The sequence below is a fragment of the Fulmarus glacialis genome, unplaced genomic scaffold (assembly GCF_000690835.1).
Source record: "Fulmarus glacialis isolate BGI_N327 unplaced genomic scaffold, ASM69083v1 scaffold38406, whole genome shotgun sequence".
NCBI lineage: Eukaryota > Metazoa > Chordata > Aves > Procellariiformes > Procellariidae > Fulmarus > Fulmarus glacialis.
The window spans coordinates 2,433-28,026 of NW_009216892.1; the positions used below are offsets into that span (position 1 = coordinate 2,433).

At 37.9% G+C, this 25,594-nt stretch overlaps 1 protein-coding gene across 1 annotated transcript; it reads left to right on the forward strand.

Moving 5' to 3' along the window:
• Nucleotides 1-10,855: 10,855 nt before the first annotated feature.
• Nucleotides 10,856-25,228, forward strand: N4BP2 (NEDD4 binding protein 2; the record flags this gene model as incomplete). The annotated part of the gene is made up of 8 exons (XM_009579466.1): nucleotides 10,856-11,072; nucleotides 12,949-14,176; nucleotides 15,011-15,135; nucleotides 16,332-16,420; nucleotides 18,201-18,277; nucleotides 20,060-20,215; nucleotides 21,382-23,726; nucleotides 25,143-25,228. Coding segments are annotated over exons 1-8 (4,323 nt in total), but the record flags the coding sequence as incomplete, so codon positions are not given.
• Between the last annotated feature and the right edge of the window lie 366 nt (nucleotides 25,229-25,594).

Genomic DNA, 25,594 nt, shown 5'->3' on the forward strand with positions numbered 1-25,594 from the left:
AGCGCATTGTGTTCTCTGATGCTCCGGCAGTCATGATCTTCTCCTGTGCTTGCAAGTGCTTTCTGCAAACCTGAATGCATCTTCATTGTGCTTCTGTATTTGAGCCCATGTTGAAGTCCAAAAATTTCTTGTGCTTCAGCTTTGTCCCAGTGTGCAACAAACCTTCATTTAGAATCACAGAACTGAAAACTGTATGAGGCTGTTAGGAGGGAAGTGGCAGCTGGGGATCACCAGAGTGCAGCACGGACTTGAACGTCTTAAGCAGACCTTCAGGTAGGAAGAGATTATCCTGCAGAAAGTTGGCCAGACAGTGCTGCCTTTGAGTTGTTCTGTGTATGAGACACAAAGGAAAGGTATGGAGCTGAGAAGCCTTTGTACGTGGAAGCACCAGAACCAAGACTTGGTCACATTGCAGAAGCCCTGTTGGGTGTCTGCATAGGTCTGAAGATTCATGCTCTGGAGTCTGAGTCTTTGACAGCCACTTCCCTTTGTTCCCAGCTGCATTAGAGTTGCAGCATCATGTATAAGAAGAAACTAAACCTGTCTTCATTTGCATCAACAGCTAAAGCAAGCCAAGATTTGGGGAAGTAGCATTTGCATTTATTGCCAGTCCTGACTGCTGCCAGTGCAGAAAACTCTAAATAAATGTTCTTTTAAATGTTCCGCTTTTCCTTCCTCCATAATGCCACCTGCATGTGTGTGCCTGTAATAATAAGCATCACCTGTGATCTTCAGTAATACTCCTCTTCTACAGTATCTTCTCATCTTGATGGAACCAGTCCTCACCCTTGCTGCTGCCCTTTTGCTGACTTTTCAAGCACTAAAATAAGTGCTCACCCTTTGGCCAGGTCTCAGTCACAGAAAAAAAATCAAAAAAATCCTTATGAAACAGGAAACAGTAATATAGCAGAATACAGCAGTATTAAAATTAACCTCATTAGGAGAGTGTTGCTCAGCTTTATAATGTTACACTTTCCATTTTTTTATCAGCCTCAAATATTTTGTTCAGTAAATGATATTGTAGCTTCTTAGCTAGATCCTGCCAGGGTTGCAATTTATAAAAGATTACAAGCTATTTCCAGCAATTCAAAGAGGCACCAAGTCTTGACTTAGAAGATCCAGGCACTGCTGTCTATATGAAGGCTTTTCAGGGACAGGTATGAAAGTTCATCTGGAGAGGATGTGAAAGGAAATTCTCTTGTGCTGAGGAACTGTAATTTTGCAGAGTGTTGTGGTTTAACCCTAGCCAGCAACTAAACACCACACAGCTGCTCACTCACCCCCATGCTCTGGTGGGGTGGGGGAGAGAATTGGGAGGGCAAAAGTGGGAAAACTCATGGGTTGAGATAAAAACAGTTTAATAATTGAAGTAAAACAAGGTAGAACAGTAGTAATAATAATAATAATAATAACAACAATAATAGAATATACAAAGCAGGCGATGCACACTGCAACTGCTCACCCCCTGCTGACCAATAACCAGCCTGTCCCTGAGCCACGAATCCCCCTTCCTGGACTATGCCTTCTAGTTTATATACAGAGCATGATGTCATATGGTATGGAATACCCCATTGGCCAGCTGGGTCAGCTGTCCTGGCTGTGCTCCCTCCCAGCTTCTTGTGCACCTGGCAGAGCATGGGAAGCTGAAAAGTCCTTGACCAGTGTAAGCACTACTTAGCAACAACTAAAGCATCAATGTGCCATCAACATTCCTCTCATACCAAACCCAAAACACAGCACCACACCAGGTACTAGAAAGAAAATTAACTCTATCCCAGCCGAAACCAGGACAGTATCCACCCCTTATTCTATACCATCTACATCATGCCCAAGTCTCACATTTTCCAATACACAGACATGTGTTACTTTTACTCACTGCCCTTCAGCCTGACTTTCAGACAGAGTCTCCGGAAACATGGTGTGGGCAAGTTGCAGCTCCGTGTGGCAGGAGTTCTCTTTTCACCTCTCTCCTGCTGTTTTATAATGTGGAACAGGAATACAATCTTAAGCAGTAGTACTGATTGCAGGTGTGAAACTGCAGAAGCACCACCATAACCACAAGTCTGGTCTGCTTTGTTGCTGCCTGTTACATTGCTCTGGGGGCCAGGCATAGGTCACGGCAAAGCAGCTGAGCTATGTGAAGTTTGCACTGGGGACAGCCCAGGTAACGTGAGAGCTCTGCCTCCTTGAAGATCTCCCCTCAAAGCTGAGTTCGGCACGGGCATGGGTAACCCTTACTTCAGCATGCTCGAGTAGGGCTGTGAGCTGTGTGGGAGGCTACCAAAGAGTGTAGGAGGGAAGCTATAAAAGGATCTGGTATCTCTAAGCTCTTCTAGGGTTTGAAAGACATTTTGCAGATACTCTTCTTGTTTTCTGGAAAAAAAACCCCAACAAATAAAAAACCCAAAAAAACAAAACCAAGCAACAACCCTCTCCGCCTAAACAGGGAAACAACTGCTTGTTGATTTTTCTAGCTTGTCAGACTGCATATCTGCACCCTCCATATATCCCAAGGGCAATTGTTTTTTTGCCACGTCCCAAACTTTGACCTTCAGCACGCAGCAAAAGGGAGGTGAGTACGAAAGTAGTTCTTACCAAGCAGACCTGGTGCTGGAGAATGTGCTTACTGATGGCTCTCTTCCTCCTCCTACCTCATTGCTTTAATCATGTGCACCCAGCAGGAGATCTGCCTGCCTTTGAGAGAATGCCTTTCTGGGAGCTAGTCCTCACCTGTATGGAGGGCTCTAGCAAGAGCAGCTTCCCGGCTGAAAAAGAAACTGCATGATGTGGAGTTCGACAGCTTCTGTCATCTGTCAAACACCAGCCGACTGCCACTGCAGGGTGACTTCTGCTCGTGACATGGCATGTGAAGAAGACCCTTTGAGTCCTTCCTAGCGAACAGGGCTCTGCTCTTCCTGAAAGTTGTATTTACTTCCTAAACATCTACTTTGGATGAGTTTGCGCTGGTTTTGTACTCAGAGTATGTGTGTACTTGATGGACAAAGTTTTTGTTTCGTACTCAAAGCAAGATTTATTTTCTGCGGCTTCCTCAAAAGAATCTGTCTCTGGTCTGGGCCATACACAAGCTTAAAAATCACAAAAGTGGAAAAACCCCCTAGCAGAGTAGATTGCATAAAGCAAGTGTATTGAGACGTATGCGTCAGTGTCTTGCACTTTGACAGAATTTGATGTGAAAAAGAGAACCTTAATAAAAACTGTTGAAATAGCCAAAGCCCTTGGAACAACCAGTAGGATTAACACTGAGTGGGAGAAGGAAAAGAGCACAAAAGATGCTTGAAGTGCGTTTAAAAGTGCTTTGTCTCTAGCTGGGTATAGATTTTCACATTAAATAACAAAGCGTTTAGGTGGTCTGTTCTGTTGCTGACTGCTGGCAGAAATGGAAGAACACAAAAGGTTCCCAGTCTCCTTTGCTACTCTTAAGCTTATTGAGAAAAATCTGCTGGAAGGCATTTGCTCTTTTTTCTTCCCTTTTTAACCTTTTTTTTTAAATAGAGGGGACTCGAATGTTGTCCAAAAAGAAGAGCTTCTTGTTGTATAAGTACAACTAGAGAGTACAATGATTTGGTCTCAGTTTGATTTCATTGGCTGCTTTTTTCTCTTGTGCTTGTATTTAAACACTTACTTTTTTTGCTCCATTTATGAGACTTCAAAGTGCAAGTGAACAAATGTGGAAATAACCTTTCTATTTTAATGTGTGTGATAGATAGTAGAGCCTGATTCAGAAAGCAGAAATCTGAGTAGTGGAAATAATGTAGCGTTACACTGTTATCAGGTACACTTCAGCCTTTTCGTTCTGTTCTAGGCTGAGTTTATATTCAGAGGTGAAATGTTGTGTAAAATTCAGCGTTTTCTGGTGTGGTTTTTGTGAAGCCACATGTTTGAGAGTGGGGTGAATAGCGTTCTCTGCCTGGAGCCTGTCCTTTACTTCGTAAATTTGGATCCTCATCATCAAGTTCTTGCTTATGTGAAGTGCTGTGTATGTTTTGATGACAATTCTTAGTGCTTTGGAGCAGTGGAATGAGGTTAGATGCAAAACGGGAGACGGGTTTCTCCGTCTCTTTTGAAGACTGTTATAAGGTAGTTGAGTCCTCAGCCTGCCATGTTCAGAGTGCAACAGAATATTTGTTCCAAATCGTTTACCTGATTTAGGTGTGTATGCTTGTAGGTTTTGTTTCTTTTCTTTTTTTTTTTTTTTCCTTTATTTTAATTTGATTGAAAGCACAGGACTTGTCAAGAAAGTGAGCTCTAGGCTAATACGTACACTGGACTTAAGACAGGCTTTGAGTAGATCTAACATCTTCGGGGTGTACACAGTGGATTAGAAGTTTGCAGCCTCTTCAATGAACAGAAATGCAGTTTTTTAGCATCGGTAGGGCATTGCAAATTAGTGGTGTATCTGTAAGTAACATATTCTGATTTTGATGTACCAGGTTTTTTTTTTGCCTAATTCCCCACATGATGGAACAAATCTTTTCTTGACCAGCATGGATATGTAAACCTTTTCAAGATGGTTAAGAACTGTGGTGAAGAACCAAGTGGAATGACAAGTGAGGAAACTTACTTTTATTCCTAACTAATTCTGCTGCCATTATGTTATTTCTTTACCTGATGTAAGTCAGCTTTTTTAGATGAGAAATCAGTAGCTGAAATTAAGTAGGTATTCTTATCCTTAGGAAAACTTATATTTGAGCTCAACTTGGCATGTTGGGTACTTTGTCAGTAAAATGTTAGCTGTGCTTAATCTACTAAAAACAATTATGTGTATTGCTCAGTGTTAAAACTTTGCTTAAAGTTGTATGGTCTGTGAGCAAAATACCAATTTGAATTTGTGTTCTGATCATTCGTTTGTCAGGAGGGAGCATCCACTTCTGCTGACGTCTAATTTGTATGTTTGAAAGTATGGTTTCCTGACAGAAGAGTGCATTCTATTTTTTAACAGCAGATCTTTACTAAATATGCCATCAGTGGTGGTTTTGGAAAGATGAGAAGGGACCTACTGCGGGGCAACTCAGTGAAGCTGAAAATGTAAGTTCTATGCCATTACTATTTTATTTGAATTACAAATATAGATTTTTTTTTTCAGTCTCCAGCATATTGGTATGTATGTGTGTGGGTTTTTTAAAAGCCAGAAGATTCAAATGAACATTACATGATAAATATTTTATGTAGTTTGAAATTAAAAAATTGTTTAAAAACCTCAAAAAACAAAACCAAAAGCAAACCAAACCAAAAAAAACCCACAATCCCCAAACCAACCTCTTTTATATGTATGGAGTTAACTTCCTTAAATTGATCAGAGAAATTTAAAAATGTAGACAAATCAGGCAGCTTTGGTCATATTGGTTGAATGTTACATTGTGTCAAGGCTGGAGGCTTCTTTGTCATTAAAAAAGGAAGAGAAGTAACATTGATAACTTGTCATTTGAACTTGATCACATTTAAAACAGAAATGACCCACGCTGCTGAATGCTTTTAGTAGATTTTGAGTAGTGGTTAGAATATTTTTATGGTCTGTTTGCTTAAAAAGTAAGTTCTTGTAATGACTTTTGAAAAAAATATATTTGCTGCTGATTGTTTCCCAATGCAGTGTCTCTGATTTAAAGAGCCTTGTGAATACTTCGGTATCAACTAACTCACTTAAAAAGTAGTTTAGTATATTTCTTCCTTTATTATGTGTGTTCTGTCCTTCTTGAATACTACCTGTTTCTCTTCCTGTTCTTGAGATTATGTGTGTAATAGGACTTGCATTCGGTCCACTCTACTCAAGAATTTTGACACATCTTGAAAATGCAAGCTACCATGTGTGGTTTCTAAGAAGACATCCCAGTGTAAAAGACGTATGAGATGTGTCAGGCCTTAATCAGATCTTTATTCAGGAACTGCATATACCTTTTCATACTACGCTGAAAATGAAACAATAATGCACGTCTCAAGCCTGAAACTTATATTGCTTTTCCAGAAATTTTAGAACAGTCAGATGGTGCCTAATATTGTTTTATAGTAGCTTTTGTTTGATTTTGTAAAAATACAGTTCCTCAACAATATATAGCAGTTCTTGGAAAGCAGGGGGGAATTTCTAGCTTTTGCTATGGAAAACAAAAGATGTTTAGCTGGACAAATTTAATGTAGCCTCAGTGTAAACATGACTCATGCCCTTTAGCTTAATTTTAGAAAATGCATTTGTAGCCTGACTTTTTTTAATTTCTTCAAAGTTCTAGGAGGATTCTTCGCAGCAAGTTGGCTGATATAACAGTCCTGGTTAGCAATGTGATGGCTTGTGTATGACAAGTCTATGTTAGCAATTATTTCCTAACATAAATGAAATCTTAGGTCTTTTAAAAATAACAGATTTGGTTTTGGAGGGTCTTGGGGATTTTTCCCTCCCCGTAGATTTTTGTTTGGGTGGTTTAAATGTTTTGAATTCTTTAGATTATGTGTCATAAGAAAGAGTATGCTTTGAATTTTTCTAAGGACAGCTTACAATTAAGTTAAAGTAAAGTTACAGTTTCCTTTATCTATGTTGGAGCCTGGAGGGTTTGAGGTTTTCTAACATTTTTTTTCCCCTTAATGTGAGGAGTCTGACCAGGATGACTATTATACTCCTGCTATTTTGGATTAATTTGTTTTATGGACAATTGTATTAATGAAAATAAAATGGAACCTTTTGCAACATGTGTCTGCAAGGGAATTCCTTGATTTAAATTCACTCCATGCTTTATGGAAGAATTTTCTTATATATTTTCCTAAGACTGTAATGCTTCATCAACTAGCTTATCAATTTAGTTATGAGAGTGTAAAAAATTGAGAGGGAGGGGGGAAGAAAACTTGCATGTTTTTCCTCTTCTGTATAACTGACAGACACTTTGTATTTATTGGAAACATTGGTCATCTGTCTTTCTTTCCCCTAGGGAATTATAAACACATTCTTAGAACTAGTTTATGAAACAATTGGTTTTCCTTTTACTGGAAAGTAAAGTTGAATGTTGTTAGTAAGATGCTGGGATTGAGACTTGAGATCTTGGTCCATCCTCTTGCTGTGCCCGGTTGGCCGCTTCTCTACACTTCATTGTTCTGTCAAACAGAAAAGAAAAATGTGTTGTGTTAGGTTGATTACTTCGGTGCCTGCCTGTTTCTGTGGTGACTGGCTTTCCTGTAATGGATGCTGATCTCTGGCTATGTGTGTCTGTGCCTACAGAACGTCTGTGATGCGTCCATCTAGCTCCTTAGGGGTAGCAGTACTCGTCTGTGCCTACAGAACGTTTGTGATGCATCCATCTAGCTCCTTAGGGGTAGCAGTACTGGAAGAGAAAACACCTGAGGCTCATAACCTACCATCAAAAATAAACTCTGGGCAGCTAGAAAGATGATGACGTTAAAGTGCCCTGACCTCACAAGTCTACTTTTTCTCTTCTAGGTTGGTAGGGCTTGAAAATTACCTTATTTTGTAGAGAATGCCTGTATCTTAATATCTCTTTTATTTGTAAGATTGCTTAATTTGGAAGGTATTTTTCATATGGGCAGATTTTTATACATGTGCTTGTTTATGGTAGCTGAATTAAATTGGGAGGAGATCTTTAATGTCAGGAGATGTGTATTTCTAAAGAACTATGAGTGAAGAGGTGCTCGTGGATTTTGTTTTGCTTTGTTTTGAAAGGTGAAGTTGAGACTGCCACAGGAGTATTGTTTTTCATCAGTGCTGAAATGAAACAGCTGTTTGCTCTAATAGGGTGTGTGTCGAACGGCGGCATCCAGAACTGACTAGTGAACCTCTGAGTATATTGCAGCCTCTGGCTAATTGTCTAGAATTCCCTTTCAGTGTGTTCAGCACAGCCCTGCTCTTCTAAGTCATTATGTTATTACAACTCCATTTTCATCTTGGGGAGAAAAAAACCCCATCATCCACAGCAGACTACAGACTGATTCATATTATGTTATCCAGAACCAATGAATATAGCTGACCTGCAAGTCTGGCTATTGGGTTATTCAAAATTATTTCCTCTTTCGTAATAAACTAATTTTCAAAAAGAGAAACTTGCATATCTGAAAAGGCAAGTCCCTAGATAAAATCCTTTGTAAAGTTCAGGGCATGCTCTTAAAAGCAAGTGAAAATTATTCCTTTCAGTTGAGCGTGTTAGTGTTATCTCTTATGTAAGACAGTACCGTGTGCTTTGTATGTGTGCAGGCATCTATTTATATATACTTTTATTGTGTTTGGTAATATCAACAGAAGATATCGCCCAGGAATCTGTCCAGGAATTTCACTGAAAATATTGTGGTAAACAAAGGAGATTCTGTCAAAATATCTGTCTGCGATACTGGCCATGGTAAATGCCTTAATTAAATGAAATCCTGGGCAATGCTGATCTATCTTTTTGATAGGTTTAACAATTTCTACAATTTTACTAAGACTTTAGATGGAGAGATGGGACAAAATGTGGATCTGTGCATTGCCTTAGCATACATGGATGTAGTGGGAATCACCAAGGTTTTGACCTGTGTGTGAGTTCTGAGGTGACCGATGTCTTTTTCCCTTCTGCCTTCTTTTCCCTTCTGTGATTAATTGTGATAAACAATTGAGTTTAGGCCTCAATAATCCTGAAGCAATGCAGCGTAAATTCGCTGATTGAGATTCATGCAGACTGAAGTGTGTGGCTTCGTTAGGTCATTAGAGTAAGGCATCTTAATATATAGTGGGATACACAGCCTAATGCCGGAAATACATTGGGAAGGGAATATCCTATAATGAAGTAAGGCAGTTGATTGTTAAAAGTCCTAGCTACAGAGCATGTTTTCCAGCAGCAGGTCCTTACAGGATTGATCATTATAAGAGAGTCGGATTAAAACATTGACAACACTTTGGAGTGTTCTGCTTAAAGTTTCTTGGTGCTCAGTAACGTCAATGTGCATGAATACCTTTCTCCCTTGCAGGATCTTTTCTTTGTCACTGAACCTGTTTTAGTGAGGAACAATCACATTTTTTAGCACTGACACATTGTGAGAAGTTAGGTCTCAACCTGTTTTACTGGCTGAAGGATGAATCAATTAGAAATACGAGTTTGAAAAACATGACTTGCTATAACTTTTTTTTTTTTAATTGTTTTGCTTGAATACTTTTTTGTGACAGTAATGAATGGTGTAAGGATGGCTAATCAGAGACATGAATCAAAAAAAGTGTAATGAAAAAGCCAGCTGCAATTGTCCCAGTTCAGTCTGGCTAACTAGCATCTTCCACTGTTGTTTCTCCTTTATTTTTGGAAGTCCACTTTTTCGTTTCCCTGTGTATTGTTTTCCTTGTCATGCATTTCAGACTTCCTTGACCTCTTCATTGTTTCAGACATCCATCTCATTTGTCTATCTAAGGTCCATATACATACAGTAGAAACTCCTGGGATCCTGGAGTTGTCTGTTTTTCTTGCATAAATTTCTATGACTTGGGAACGTAACAGTCCACGCTCTTCTAAATGATACTTCTCTTTGTTGATGGAAGAGATTGCTGGAGAATAATGGAGAAGCGCTGTCCGAATCTGGCACTGATCTGGCATTGTCATTTGTGTGCCAATGATCCAGGGAGGGAAGGACTAAGTGAACTTGGAAGTGCTGCCATTGATTTAGCTGCACATGTTGAATTGGTCATCACTGGCAAAATAATCTTTATATAGAAACAGGTATTTTATGGCCTACTCAGTAACTGTTATCACTAAATAGTGACACTCTGCTGTAATGAACTTCAGATTCTCAGCCTTACCAAGGTTTTCTAATCTTCTGAATAATTATTTGCAAAAATTATGAATTAGTTTATTATGAGCATCAATAGAACACAACAGAGCTTTGATGTTATTTGATATAAAGAAAAAAGTGAGATCATGCTATACTCTGTGCTTGTGCTTCAATTAATAATCGTTTTTGTTTTCTATACAAGATTAATGCAGTAATTGCAGTTATTATAGATGCCATAATGTTTTAAGTAGATGTATTCAAAGGCTTTATGGCAGGAGTGGGGGGGCGGTGGACAGAAGCCTCTTCCTGCTTTATGGCTTATAAAGCTGTAAAATGTTTTTAACAATTAAAAAAACCCCACACAGGCTGAGGTTGGAAGGCACTTCTGGATGTCATCTGGTTCCACCCACCTGCTCAAGCAGGGTCACCTGAAGCAGATTGCTCAGGGCCGTGTTCGGTCAGGTTTTGAGAGTCTGCATGGTTGGAGACTCCACAACTTCTCTGGGCAACCTGTGCCAGTGTTTGAACATTGAAGAACCCCAACTGTTTACTCTTAAAAAAAAAAAAAAGTCATGAACGATTTCTGGAAGATTTGGAGATGTCTGTTATGTTTTTCAGTACTTTTGTAAGAGGAGCAAAATTTCTAATTTTAGCAGAATATAAGCGTTCCATAATGTTGACTGGTCATCAGTAGGTGTTAGCAGAGGAATATTTGTGAACTGGCTGCCTTGCATTGCTTCCTTTACTTTTCTGGATTTTTCTTTTAAACTCTGTTGTATTTGTTCTCTCTTCCAGATGCAGATTCAATATATAGTTAGTTGGAAAATAAGGCTGCTATTTAGCTGTCAACCATTTGAAAAGAAGAAAGACAGCCTTCTAGAAAATGCTTTACTGGATGCTTATGTATTTTTTTGATCTTTTAGCTATCTAAATAGGAGACATAGAAATGTGACTGTCTATTTTCTTCAAAATTTCTCTGTTCTCTTTTTTCCAGGTCTGCTATTTCTGTTATGCATATCCCAGTTACGAGAGGTTTTTCTGTGATTTCTGAGCTTGGTGCTGTCAGCCTCATGTGAACAAACTAAAACGAAAAGCAAGCTGATTTTTAGAAAACAAAATGCCACGAAGGAGGAAAACTGGTGGGAGTCCTTCTCGGAAGAATGGCAATTCTGACAGAACTGCTGTTGCTGTATCCCAAGGGGACCCAAGCCGCTCGGTGTCACCAGCAGTGCATAGTGTCAATAAGGAAGAGCTCTTCAACAGCATGTCAGAAATGTTTTCTGCACTAGATCCTAGTGTGGTTTATATGGTTCTGTCTGAATGTGATTTTAAAGGTAAATAATGTACAGTTGGCATTACAGTTTTGTTCCGTACACAGACAGCTCTTAACTAGGGCGACTCCAGAAAAGTTGGTGTGGGTGTTGCAAGCGTATTTGTGAGTTTAGCTTTTAATGAGTAGGTGAGTCATAATATTTTGAAATTTTATAGCTCTTTCCATGCAAGATTCTCCAAGTTTGACAAGTTTCTGTGAGGCTGGTAATTTACAGTAACAGTGTGCTCCATAAAGGGAGGTACAGTTTAAGTGGCTTGTTCTGTGACACAGAGCAGGCAGTGATAGAGTTGTGAGGAGAATCTGTTTTTTCCAATTAGATTCTGTGCCGTATCTGCTAGATGCATAAACTGTTTCTGCAGGAGGGCTATTTTATGTTCTAGATCACAATTTTTTAAGACAATGGTACACCATATGTGGTCCTAGCAGCGTTTGCTTTTCCGTAAGTACTTGAATTGGGCTTTTTTTTATTTTCTATTTTGCACTGTCATCTTGTCATCTCTACTGAGGATTAGTTTTTGCAGGATAAATTCTGTTTGTCATGTTAAATTATCTGCAGCCTCGTTTGGACTGTGTTTCTCCCCCTGTATTCTGCCAAGCTACATACCCACCTCTCCTGACAGAGTATTTTCATGTCTGTGCCCAGTCCTTCCCAAGCTTTTGTGGTTTTGAAATTCTTCTATATAAAAGTTCATTCACTTATAATAAAAGTAATGGTTGAGATGCTGGATAGCAACATCTGAGGAGTTGTTTGGCAGGGGAATAAGTCATGTGGAGCATTTTAATCGATCTGTATTCATATGATTAGCTGAGATTTTTCTAAGACTATTTGCAAAGAAGGCAAAGTTTGGCATTTTTTTTATATGTATGAAAGCCATTAAAAGGACTGCTTTTATTGCCGTTTTTACCTTACCTAAATTGTATGGAGTTTATAACTTAATAGCTCTTTCAGGTTTGTTGTTATGATTGTTACTCCTTTTAAAATTGAAATTGATGGAATTACTGACTCATGCTTTGAACTCTTAATAAGATTTACCTATATCAAAATATAAAATATAATAAGATTTATCTAGACGCTTATTGGAGAATTCAGTAAACGCGCTGAGTTCGTTATGTGTTGTGCTATTAACAGTCATTTAAAAATTGAAAGATGAGCATCTTTTCATATGAGTAACAATAAGTTGCTCTCATATAGTAGAGAAGAGATGGAAGGACAAGGAAGATTTTATTTAACGTGTGCAGAAGGAGTTGCACTTCAATGGACTTAGACTTTTTGCTACGCTGTTCTTCAGGAAAACAGAAGCTTAGCTTTAGAGCTCAGATGATACTTGTGCCAGGTTTTCATTTTGTTCATGTTGATCACAGGCAACCTATACTCCCATTTAGTGGCTTTACAAAGAATTAATGCAGATACTGGATTTTTCAGGCTATCTTAGGTATGACATTTTCCATTGGGCCTAGCCATAATAAACATATTTTGCATACTTTTATCTCTTTAGTCCTCAGTAGTGTTTTTCAGTTCATTTTACACTATTTTGCCTATATGAGATAGGTTAGAAATAAGTATCCATTTCAACACCCAGTTCTGATTTTTTTTTCCAGTTAAACTTAATAATTTTTAGACGCTATTTCCTTACTAATTTTTATGGTTATTAGGTTATTATTTTGCAATAAGTCTGTATTGAGTTCTGCCTTTACCTCTAATGAGAAACATTAGATCAAGGGAGTTGCAGAAGGTCTGTTAAAAGATGAATTGGTGAACTGTCTTTTGGTTGTCTCTTTAGTTGTGATAAATACTCCTTCAAGTAAAAAAATTGCATACACATCAGCCTGTGTTTGTTCAGTTGGCCATGCTTTATTCTCTTTACCTTATTCAACAGTAGAAGACGCCATGGATTATCTGCTAGAGCTGTCCACCCACGCCAAAGGAGTAGCATCTTCAAAAACCTTGGGTTTTGATTCAGTAGCATCACCACAAGCTCTTGTTAATCAGCAAAGATCTGTTGCAAATGAAAGAATGGGGGAAAGTACTGCAGAACAAAGTAATTCTGAAGAAAAAGAAAAGGTCCTATCACCTGATGTGCAGCTGACTGAAGAACTGGATTCTTTAATAGAAAATGCCTTTCAGAGATACAGCTTGAGTGATGAATTGCCCAATTCTGCAAATGACCAAATCGTACATAAGCACTGTGTGGAACACGATGGCTTTAATGAATTTCCTGAGTGGGAAAAATCTGATTCAGGTTGCAATGTCCTACTTTTTCCACAGCCAACAGGGACAAATAGTGAGGTTTTAGAAAACTTCTGCTGTTCTCAGCCACCAGTGAGTCAGCTGAGCGTCCAGACAAGCTCGCCAGCTGCATCAGACACTTTTGCACAGATACTGGAAGATTCTGATTTGTCAGAAATGCATGTTCAACATGATGTAGCTTCAGAAGTCTATAAACAATCGAATGGAGAAATATCACGTGGAAATTCTGAACAGATACACGATACTGTTTTGGATCAAAAAAGTGTGACTGCTGCTTCTGGTGAGTCCTCCCAAAGACCTCTGGAACTTGGAGTGGCTGTCACTGGAAATCCTAATTCAGCATGCCTGGAACAGCACAAAGAGGTAGTGACTGCTGTTAACAGCTACCAGAGCACTTCTCTTCCAGAAGCCTATGTCTCTCTTGAAACATCCAGTGTCAAAACACCCAAACCTGCAGATTTTCAGCAAACTCAGCAAGGTTATAACTTAAATTTTTCTACACAGTCATGTCAATCTCACCAACACTGGAATCTCATGGCTCCCGTGTTTTATCCATCCAGTGGAAGTCACAGCTTTGTAACTCCTGTGGCTGTCAGTCCAGGGCAGTGGAGACCTGTTTCAGAGTATAGGACTTTGGAAAAAGGACTTTTTTTTTCCTCTCCAGTGGTTTCAAATGCCTGGGATAGCAACCCTTCTCTGAAGGTATGGGAAAATCAAGATACAAACTCAAAATTGAACCTCTCGCAAGCACAGCAGCCACCTGTTTGTCACATGATGAGAAAAAAGATGCACCTTATAGGTCAAGTACTTGTTCTTCTCAGAGGTGTTCCAGGATCAGGAAAATCATATTTGGCAAGGTAGAACATCTATATTGTGAGTTTCTAAAAGAAATTGCTTAATTGTGTACAGGATTTGGTGCAGGCAGAGACAATTTTCTCACATTTGTAAATAGTTATTCTTATACTTTAATTGCCAGCTATATGGTACGTGCAGCATGATGAGTAGTAGTAATTGCAGGGAGCTGAGTTGCTTGCAGCTCTTTGACCTCTAGTGGAAATTGAAATAGGAGGGATTAGCTTTAAATTCTGTCACTGGTCAAAGGAGTTTATGTCAGCAGAGGATCATTGCAGTAGTATTAGGTCTGCTGTGTTCTTCCAGTCTCTGTTCATTTCGGGTATTTCCTTCCAATAGCATGGATGGAAATATGCCAGCTCTTTATAGGCAGAAATTCCCCTTCCACTGTTGGAATTCTTTTGTGTAAGTAGTACGTGTGGAGCTTCTTGGGTTGAATTCTTGATTTCTTTTCTAACTTTCAAAAAGCCTGGATTAAGCTTAGACTAATTTGGCTGGCACCTGAAATATTTGGTGCAATTAAGGCTGTGTGTGTATTTGTCAGTGTGAAAGAAGATGTAGATGGAAAAATACCTCCCTTTCAATACCTTGACATGAGACTTGTAGGGAACCTCTGTCAGCTCTTTCCCCTAGATATCCTCAGCCTTTGGAAACGGAGTGAAATTATTATAGATCATCTTTGCCTGGAGGGTGATTTTTTTCCCTTACCTAAATTTGCTGCTTCCATTCCAAATAATACTGGTTTTGTGCAAGAGACTAAATACATGTATGTATGGTAGCAGATATCAGGGCTGGGGAGGAGAAGGGGGAAAACCTATTTACTTCTTGATCTTTCACAGGACTTTGCTTGAGGATAACCCAGGTGGAATCATTCTTAGTACTGATGATTACTTTTATAAACATGGACAATACCATTATGATCCCGATTGCTTAGGGGAAGCACATGACTGGAACAGGAAACGAGGTGAGAAAGAAATAAGGGATTAGCTTGCTTGTTTACAGTTCAATGCTTGCGTGCTGTTTAAAAAGCTGCCTGTCTTGTAATGCCTGTGTCACAGGACAAGCATTTATCCCATCCTAGAAGTATTTTTTAATATGTGTGTGGAAAAAGAATATGAGCACAAACTCAGAAGTCATCTGCCCATTGTGTGTTTTGCAATTAAGAATGCCAGTGTCTTTGTCAAAAGATTGTTTTGTTCTCAGATTTCATCATGGTATGTATTTTGGGTTGTGTCCCATTCCTAGAGTGGTAATCTCTACCATCTCCCAGAAATATTTCTTCTGAGATGAGCCATTATGTATGCATATGCAATAAATAATGAGGATGTTGATACAGATAACACTTACACAGACCTTTTCCTGCTCTTCATTATTTTTTCTCTTGAGCACTAAATTGTGGGTGAATTTAAAACATAATTATAAGAGCAAGACAGAATAAATGATTTTTTTTGTCCATAATTGGTGTATTTTTTGATAGTAGCTCCTGCTAAGTTCACCATTGAACAACTCTTTTTAAGCTTTTATTTGCTAAATTTGAACCATGATCACTTTTCTACTGTCAAATTTCTAGCCAGTGGAGAAATGGGTTAATAAAAAATGTGTGATTCAACGATAACTTTATTCAAATGCATTGTAACATAGCTACAAAAACACGGTGCTGTATCTCAAAGCTAATGATTCTAAACATTTCATTACTGTGTATTTAAATTACAATAATTCTTTTGATTTTTCATTATTTTATACAGTTTACAGAGTGGACTAATCTTAAGACTGTTATAAAGCCAAGAATTTTGTATGCAACAAAGAAGTCCACTTTAAGGTGATCATGTAGTTTTTTTTTAGTTTAATTTACTGATTGATTAGTCATCTTGGTGCATTTTACATCTGCATTTTCATTCCTTGATTATCATACATTCGTTAATTCAAAAGAATAATGCCATATCTCAGTAGCTTTACATGTGCGGGGGGATTTCTAAAATAAAAGAGGGCCTTGAAACAGATCAAGCTGTGGCAAGAGTTCTTTACACAGTGGTTAAACATTATGGATTATCTACTTTAAAAAATACTACAGATTTAGAGAATTAGTATAAATGTTACGTGTCCACCCTATTATAACGAAATTAACTATAACACGTTATTTTGTACACGTGTGTCTTTCAGCCAAAGAAGCATTTGAAATGAGAATCTCTCCTATAATAATAGACAACACAAACATACAAGCATGGGAGATGAAGCCTTATGTTACTTTGGTTAGTATTACAATTTGATCAATGTGAAAAGGGATTATTGACCAGCATGGCAACAACATATGTTTTAAAATGAGATTGTCTTTCTCAGTCTAGCTGTTATTCCACGAGGAAGTCTGGAGTCAAAAAAAAGCGTTGCATGGAATCATATTACCCAGCGTCATATTCTGTGCACGTCTGAGTATTGACCTGGCCTAGTTTTCAAGTGACAAAGCCAAGTGCTTTGCACTTGGGAGCAAAAATGAATATTGTTGAGGAAACTGAATTCTGATCCTCTTTTATGAGATCAGTAAACTTATAAGATACTTTTAAAATATAATCAGCACTAATTAATAAGAGTGATGTTTGATGCTCCATGAAACTTGAAAACTCAGTCTTAGTTTCATCCTAAATATGACAGAGGCAGGTACTAGCTGACCAGTTGGAGGGCTAGAGTTATCAAATGTTGCTGGCTTGCTTGAAGTTACGCAGATTTACTTAATAATTTTTATTGAAGTGATGCAATCAAAATAATGCCCCTGCGCTATTTTATGTTAGTAGTGTAATGACTAAAAGTTTTTTTTTAGTTTTATTTGGTTTTATTTAGTACTAAGTAAATGCAATGTACGTTTAACTTCCAAAGTTATGTTTAATGATTTAAATAACTTGGTGAACTCTGTTACAGATTTCTCATACTCCAGTTTTCTGGAGCTTCTCACTTTTTCACTTAATCGTTTCTAAATGGGCATCAGCACTTTTAGACTCTAGCTCTTATTTTGCTGTTGATCATTAGTCATTTTGGTTGGTAGTTTTAATAATGTTTACAGAACTGCATTATTTTATAAAATTGGTTCTGATTAATAGAAATAATGTATTGGAAGAAATATTATAAAATAGATCTGGGATTTCTCCTACCATAGTATAGAAATACATCAGAGTGTAGTATGTAGAACTGACAGCTTTTGAGCAGATACTATACATATTCTGCATGTGGTAATGGATTAGTGAACAGTGGGACTTAACACAGATCATTCTTATTAATAAAATTTTTATTTTATTATCCTTGCGTTTATTAACAATTTTCAGATTAACAGTTCTTTCATAAATTAAGTCCTTGATTTTGCTGTATACTGAAATAAAGATACAACAAAAGTTCTTCCAGGAAGTGCAGGGTTTGGTAAGGTGATAAGAGTTTTTTCTGACAACAGGATCAGGGAGAAATGACACAGTACTTACAGTGTTTCTCCTGATTAGACTTTGGGCTCCTTTTCTGTCATGATGAGACTAGACCATATAAGGACCATTGACTTGCAGCCCGCTCAAGTTTCCCATATAGCAGGAAGGCTGTCCACAATAGCTGTGTTAATGTAACTGAATTCCTTGTTTTGGAACTGGCTTGCATCTGTTCAGCTCTGAATGTAAGCAGTGAGCTGTTCTCTGTCTTGGAGAGGCTGTATAGACATGTGCGTACTATACCTGGAAAGAGGAGGTGTTCTGCAGTCTTGACTCAGAGGAGGTAGAACATTTCAAGGGATGATATAAAACAGTGATTTTTTTTTTTTTCTGTCATCATGGCACACATTTAATTTTACAGTAAGAGATGCATATACATGTTTTTAAAAATCTCCATTTATATAATCAGAAGTGAAACACTGAACAAAAGTATGTTATTCCAAATGTTTAATTGGTTTCGAAAAATACAGAAAACATCTTTAAGGAAGCAGGCGATACGTGTTGTGTGTTTTGTCATAGAAATAAGAAATGGGTGATGTGGCTTGTTCTGTTTTATATCTGTTTTATTCAGGCTCAGCAGTTCAAATACAAAGTCATGTTCCGAGAACCAGACACTTGGTGGAAGTTTAAACCAAAAGAACTTGAAAGGTAAGAATGTAAAGGAAAATTTCATATTAGATTGTATATCTTTCATAGTCTGTGAACTATGATTTTTAAAAAGGTGTCGCTTTTTGCGATAATAAGTAGCTTTTTAATAAATTTTTTTCCTACAATATTAACTTTTTTAGAATTTTATATGTATTACAAGTTTTTTTTCTGTCACTTTATTCTAATTACATACAAAAGATACTATTAGCAATAGATATGATATAATGTTTTCATGATTGCAGTTCTTTTGCATTTAAGATACAGTGACTCTCCTTTGGGTTCCTGAGGTTGCAAAAATGATGTCAGGTTGGGGCTGTTTTTGCATCCGGCTGGTCTGTTGCCTTACTTGAAATGTTTCTGCTGTCACTGAGTTTAAGGCAATCAGCACCTCAAGGCCTGAGAGGGACAAACCGCGGTGCATCACCATTGTTGTTTGCCTCTTCTTTAGCAGGACCTTCTACACAGTCATAGAGCCATTACTTAGAGCCAAAATAGGCAAGATGTAAACCTTATGTAAGTGAATAATAAGGTAGCTAGAAGATTGGCTGGATGCCAGGTTCAAAGTCCAAGAGGAGGCTGATGTCCCTTTAGGTTGAATACTAGGGCCACTACTATTTAATGTCCTTTTTATGACTTGGATGTTGGGACAGAGTGCACTCTCAGCAGATTTGCAGATGATACTGAATTGAGCAAGAGTAGTTTGTTCAGCCTTAACAAGAGAACATTAAGGAAGGATCGTATTGTTGTCTTCAGCTACCTTTTGGGAGGTTATAGAGAAGACTAAAAAGATCTCTTCTGAGAACTGTGCAGGGATAGGACAAAACAAATATAAGCAAGTTGGAACTTGGGAAATTTTGATTACATAAAACAAAAAACCCCAAAACTTACTTTGAAAGGGTGGTCAGGCCCTGAAAGAGGTTGCACAGAGAGTTTGTAGACTTTCAGTCATTAGCGATATTCAGAATTTGACAAGACAGAGCTCTGTGCAACCTGATCTAGCTGTACCTCCTCTGAGTAGGAGGTTGGACTATGTGACCTGAGAGGTCTCTTTCAATGTAAATTATTTTGTGATTTCATAATATCTGTTGTCATCTGAATTTGCATGCTTAGCTTAAGGTTAGCCACTTTTCAAGCGCAGTAAGGAAGATGGTTTTTTTTTTTCCTAAAATAGAGCTTAAATATTTTCTCCTGTACCTTCAATTTCTGTTTTGCCATCCTTGGCAGGATTCACTTGTTCTAGGTGGAACTGCTGCAGAGCACATTGCTAGTTGGTTTTTAACAGAGTCAGTGAAAATTCCTAGCCAAAGGGTGTCCAAAATAATAGGTGAATAAGTTTTTCTCAAGGCTCAAGGAGTTCTTGGTTTAGCAAAACCAGAGAAGGAAGACTGAATTCAGCAATTTTTTGTACCCAGTTTGATATCCTGCATCCCTGTCAGCATCTGATATGGTGTGTTTCTGATATTTATTTGAAAAAGATGCATTATTGGTATAGTTCTAGATTTTAGTATTAAGCAAAACATCCTATTGCAGAACAGGGCCACCAGGTGGGGTGGAGAAGTCAAGTGGAGCTGTGATTTGTCTGAGATTCCCTGTTTGGAATGCCTTAGTGCACTGATACAGAAAGAATCGCTGTTTCACAGCTTTTGCCCTGGCCCCCTGAATTCTCTGGTTAGTCTTGCTGTAAACTTATTATCATTAAATTGTAATTAAATTTTTCTCTTCTGTCATTGTAATATACAAATCTGAAATGTTTCTTTTTCAATTTTTTTTTTTAATTCATAGACGAAATATTCATGGTGTATCTAAAGAAAAGATCAAAAGAATGTTGGAACGGTATGAACGCTGCCTTACTATTAGTTCAATATTGGATTCTTCAGTCCCAGACAAATCAGAAGCTGCTGGCTGGAGTGAAAATCCTTGTCGGGAGCAAAGCAATAGGTTAGATTCTTTTACTAGCTTTGTAGTTTCAGATAAAAGGCTAAAAATTCAAACTTCATAGCAACAGAACCTGGATAATGGTGTTGAACAGTGAATGCATTAAAAAATTAGTGAAATAATAAAAAGAAATACACTACCTAGTTTTCTTAATTTTTAAGAATTTCAGGATTTCTAGAAATGAGCAGTCAAGGGATCTAGGCAATTTTCCGATGCTTTTTGAAAACCTCCCAGTATGGCTGTGTGTTACTTTTCAATAGGCCAATCTTGATTGACTTGCTCTTACCTTAGAAATGTGCTGTTGTATGTGTGTTGTAGATACAAAACACTTAAAATCCATAAAATGCTTTTCAGAAGAATCCCAAATATGAGCAAATTACTATTTCTGAGTCTGTGTGTTGGTATTAGATGATGTCTTTGTGGTAGACGGTGGATTCTTCATGCAGTAGTAATGAGTTATCTACTTGCTCTTAAGTATATTTAATTTAGACTTGTCTAGATTTAGTTGGTTGTGTACACCACTATTTTGTAGTGGCTAATCTGAATAATGCTGTATATGCATTATAACAATGCATAGGAAATCAGATTTTATTGTAGTTATTATTTCATTTGGTTTTTTGCATGCTTAATGTATTTGAAATGAAGTGGGCACTGATAATTAATGGAATGTAGTTGATTGTGAAAAATGGTGTGACAAGAAATGGCATGTCCTCTCTTAGTTAACTTCTAGACTTTCTTTAGCATTGAGCTATTAGGAGAGGGCAACAGTCATTAAATAAAAGCATATTTACCAGGTTTGCTGATCTGAAAGAGGAAATGTCTGGCAGCAGAGTGCTTCAGTACATAACTGAATGCTGGGAATGGGGGAGAATAGACTCCTGAGAAAGTATTCTTAGGCCCATACTGAAGTAAAAAAAGGGATACTTACCAAGGAAATTTTGATTTGCTTAGCTCCTTTTTTATAAAGGAGTGTTGAGGTTAGGGCTATAAGTCATCTTAAATTTGTTTCCTCTCACTAGAGTTCTCCGGGTGGATGATTAATGTCCTAAAAGGTGGTTTCTAGTCTGTAATTTGAAAATATTAAATAGCCGAGCCAAAATTAAAAATGTGCACAAGTGCTTCAAGAAGGTTGGAAATGGGTTTATCTTTCATTCCAATTTGTCTTTCAGAAAGAGAGGGGAACATTCTGATGTAAAGGAAGAAACACCTTTTGCTTCTCATGTGGACTCTCTTGAATTAGCAGAAGATGATAAAACTTTTCCCAGTACTTCTCTAATGTTAGAAAGTAACTGTGATCCTGAATATTTTCAGAAAGAGGAAAAAGAAATGGGAAGTAACTCAGTGGAACACAATTCTGAGAACAGCACTGTTCAAGATGACTTGGATGTTTATTTATCAGATTGTGTAGAAAAAGAACTGCCCTTGGAGAAGAAAGAAGAAAAGGGAGAAAAAATAGAAAAAAATACTGACACAGAAATGGATGAGGTTGATGTGACCACAACTGAAGAGACTGTGTGCTTGCATACAGGAGGAGTTGAGGAACACAGTGATAACAACATTCTCAAAGTTCAAACTGAAGTTGAACAATCTGGCGAAATATGTATGGAACCAAAATCAACACAAAGTAGCAACATAGTGGAACCAAGCAGTTCAGCTTTTGACATGTCAGGAAAACCAGAACTACTAAACTTTTTGGGTGACTGGCCTGTAGAACAAACAATGGGACAGAGAGTCAAAAGAGCTAGAAGACTAGAAAAATCTTCTCTGAAGAGCGATATGGAAGGTAAAACTCCCACTCAGCAGCATCCTGAGTTAGGTAAAGAGCAAGCAGGCCTGCCTGGGACCTGTACTGTTGAAAAAGGACATGAGGAAGAAAATCTAGCCTCTAGCTGTTCCTCTGTTAGTTCAGATAAAGTCACACCAGAATTGCAAATGATAGGACATTGGCCTGTCTCAGGCTCATTAGAACAGAGACAACAAAGGTCAAGGAGAATGAGAAAGACAAGTCTAAATCAGTCTGATGAAGGTAGAAATACTGAAGGTGACATTAGTAGAAATGCTCTTGAGACCGTAGATGTGCTTCGTGGGACACCTGTGAACACTGCAGAGCAACCGGATAGAAAGAGTTTGCATATGCACCAACCTGAAACAGTAGCTAGTGAAATGGTAGCTAGTGAAACAGTAGGAGAGAAAAAACCCCAGCAAAATAAGAGAATGAGGAAACATCACAAATTAGCCCTCACTTTTACAAACAACAGTTTGCCCCATCCCAAAGAAGAAGAACACTTGTCTATGCTTAACGCAGCAGGAGAGAAACATGACACATGCTCAAGTAGACAAAAAAGTAGCCATTCACAGACTGAATCACAGGACTTTGCTCTCCTGTGGAGGTTAGAAAAGAAAATGCTTTTTCCTGAGACTACCAAAGTATTGTATGGCAGACTGGACGGCTTCAAACCCAAAGACATAGATAATGCCTCAGATTGTCAGGAAAAAATACCCTATCGAGTTATGTATGATAAAAGTACATTTGTGGAAGAAAGCGAACTTATCAATATTGATGAGTCTGAAAAGCTAAATATGCTGTGTAAGCTCTTTGAGTCTGTTTCATTTGAAGCTCTGAAAGATCTGTATGAAAGATGTAACAAAGACATAGACTGGGCCACAGGTCTGCTGTTAGACTCTGATGAAAAGTTATGCAAAGATGTTGATACTGAATGCCTTCAAGTAAGAGAAGCCGAGCCAGTTGTTGCAGACCTTGATTTCAAGGCAAGTACAAACTATGGTGAGAATCTCAAAGACTGCAAACAAATGCCACAAATAATTGGGGCTGGTGATATCTCTGAGCCTTCAGAAGACAAGAACTCATCACTGAGCATTGCAGAAAGTAGGGCTACCAAGGCAACTGTGACAGATGCTGATGTGTCTGACTCATTGACTGCTACCTCATTGAATGATTTGGTGGAACTGAAAAATTCTGGAGATGCAGCCTCTAGAACTGACGCAGGCAGTGCGGCAGCAGGTATCATTGAGCCATCCGTTTCAGGAAAGAAGATAGAGTCTCAGAGTCCTGTTGAAGAAACTATAAATAAGCCATCAGTCTCCCAACTTGATGAAGGTTTATGTATACCCATGACTTTGCCTCATGGTCCTAACACAACTTCAACCAATTTGAAATTTGAATTAAATAACGAAACTGACAGTAGCCCTTCAAAAAGCAATGCAGAGAATTCCAAAGTGACTGCTTCATTACTGGAAATGGATTGTGCACCTCTGGTGAGTCCTAGGAGTGGTGAAGAACCGCAGACAGATAAAGAAACCCAGGGGAGTTACAGAGAGATATGTGGTAAAGAAGAAATTGAAACTCCAAGTGGGGATGAAACTAAAGCCAAGATACAAAGCCCTATACCAGCATCACATGCAGCCTTCAATATAGATTGCCTGGAACTAACATTACCTCCTGAACTGGCACTCCAATTGAAAGAAATATTTGGGCCTGTTGGCATTGATGCAGGTATGGGCATAATTATATCCACATTTTAATGAAAAAGCTCAGTTTAGGTAAGAAAATCTTTCTTCCTTTGTCTGTGCTTTTTTCCCTTCTTGCTTGATTTTTAGGGAATAGATTTGCACAATTCCTTGTGATACTGCTCTTTGCTTTTGTTAATCCAGAAATGGAACTGAACTAAGTGTGGCAAAAAATATAAATGCAGTAGTGCTACCTTCTGCCTTTGTCTTTTTGTATATGTGCGTACTTTAAAAGCATAAGAAAATATATTGGCTCATTTGCATTTTGAGCAACAGGCCTTTGAGCCTATATTCAAACTCTGAAGGGATATTAAGATGATGAGGAAGATGCAATTTATGACTGGTTAGGAAAAAAGAAAGAAAAAAGAAAGCTTTAGGCATCAGTTAAATTGGGGAAGGAGATGATGGATGGTTTAGAGAGAAGATAAAGTACGGCTATACTTAAAAGATGAAAACAGACTAGTCTGCTGAGAGACTGTGATGAAGGAAGCCATAAGCAGCTTGAACATGCATCATAAAAGTTAAAGACTGACAGAAAAAGGAAGAAAAGAAAAAACAAGGAATATATAGCTTGTTTGTTTTCTATCTTTTTTTTCCTTTTTTTTTTCTTTTTTCTCTTTTCTCCTGAAGATTACTTGATGTGAAACCCTGGATATCTGATTTATTGGTGGGTTTGACTGCTGGCCTCTTTGCCTTCCATGCCTACCTCCTCCAAAAAAAATGTTTGTTTTTGAAAGCAGAAAGCTGTTTTATTTTGTCTGAAATATGCCCTGCCTTTTTATTTGATACATATGTACTTCTTGCCCTTTTATTTTTGAAAGGGTGAGAAACAGTATCAGAAAGATCTTTTAGGGAAAAGATGTATCATTATGATACCATGATAATTCTTGCCGTTTCCTTTAGAGTTAGAGGGCGTACTTGGAGTTTGCTTCTCTGAGTTTGTGTGTTTGAAAGGAGGGATGTGACTACTGTTGGGCAGTGGCGAGTCTGTTGTGTTACCTAAAAGCAGTTGCCTGTGGATTGCAATAAAATAGAGGGAATCACAGTTTCACAAATGAAACTGTGGTTGTAAATTAACAGTGGCTTTGTAAAAGAAGGTTCTGCTAGAAAAACGGAAAAAAGGAGGAAAAATGTAGTTGTTCAGGTAAGTCATATTTCAACAAGATACAATTAACGTTAACTTGTTTTTTCCTACCCTTTCTGAGTTTTTGAACACCAGATAATGAATTCTGTGTGGAATGCTTTTTATTTTAACTTGGGAGTTGCTGAAGTTTTTTTCAGGAATGGCAGTTTGTGCAGAATCTCCAGAATTCAAGTTAATAAGTCTAGGCTACTGTACTTTAATTGCTTAGATAAGGTTTTATAGAATGCTTTAATGAATATATTTTCTTTCTTCCATAAGGATCACTAACTGTTGAGGATTGTGTGGTTCATATTGATCTGAACTTGGCAAGAGTGATTCATGAAAAATGGAAAGAATCTATTCTGGTTAGTAAATTTCTTGCTTATAATATGGTATGGCATGTTTGTGCTTTGTCAGACCATTTGTCTCCTTATGTGTTGGTCTAAATGTGTAAGATATAAGTATCTCCATGAGAACAATGATAAAATACAGTACTGGTTTGTAAAACGTGGAGTATATCGGCATGTCATAATCATAAGAGCTGTTGAAACACAGTTTAAGGGATGAAGAAACTGTCATGAGTGCCTCATCACGAAACCAAGATTCTTAAAAAAGAAGGATTATAATGCACAATTTCACTACAAGATTGATCAAAAATTCCACTGGCCAAAAATCATTACTGGCTTTTTGACATGTAAGAAGAGTTATTTTATGACTAGAATCATAGAATC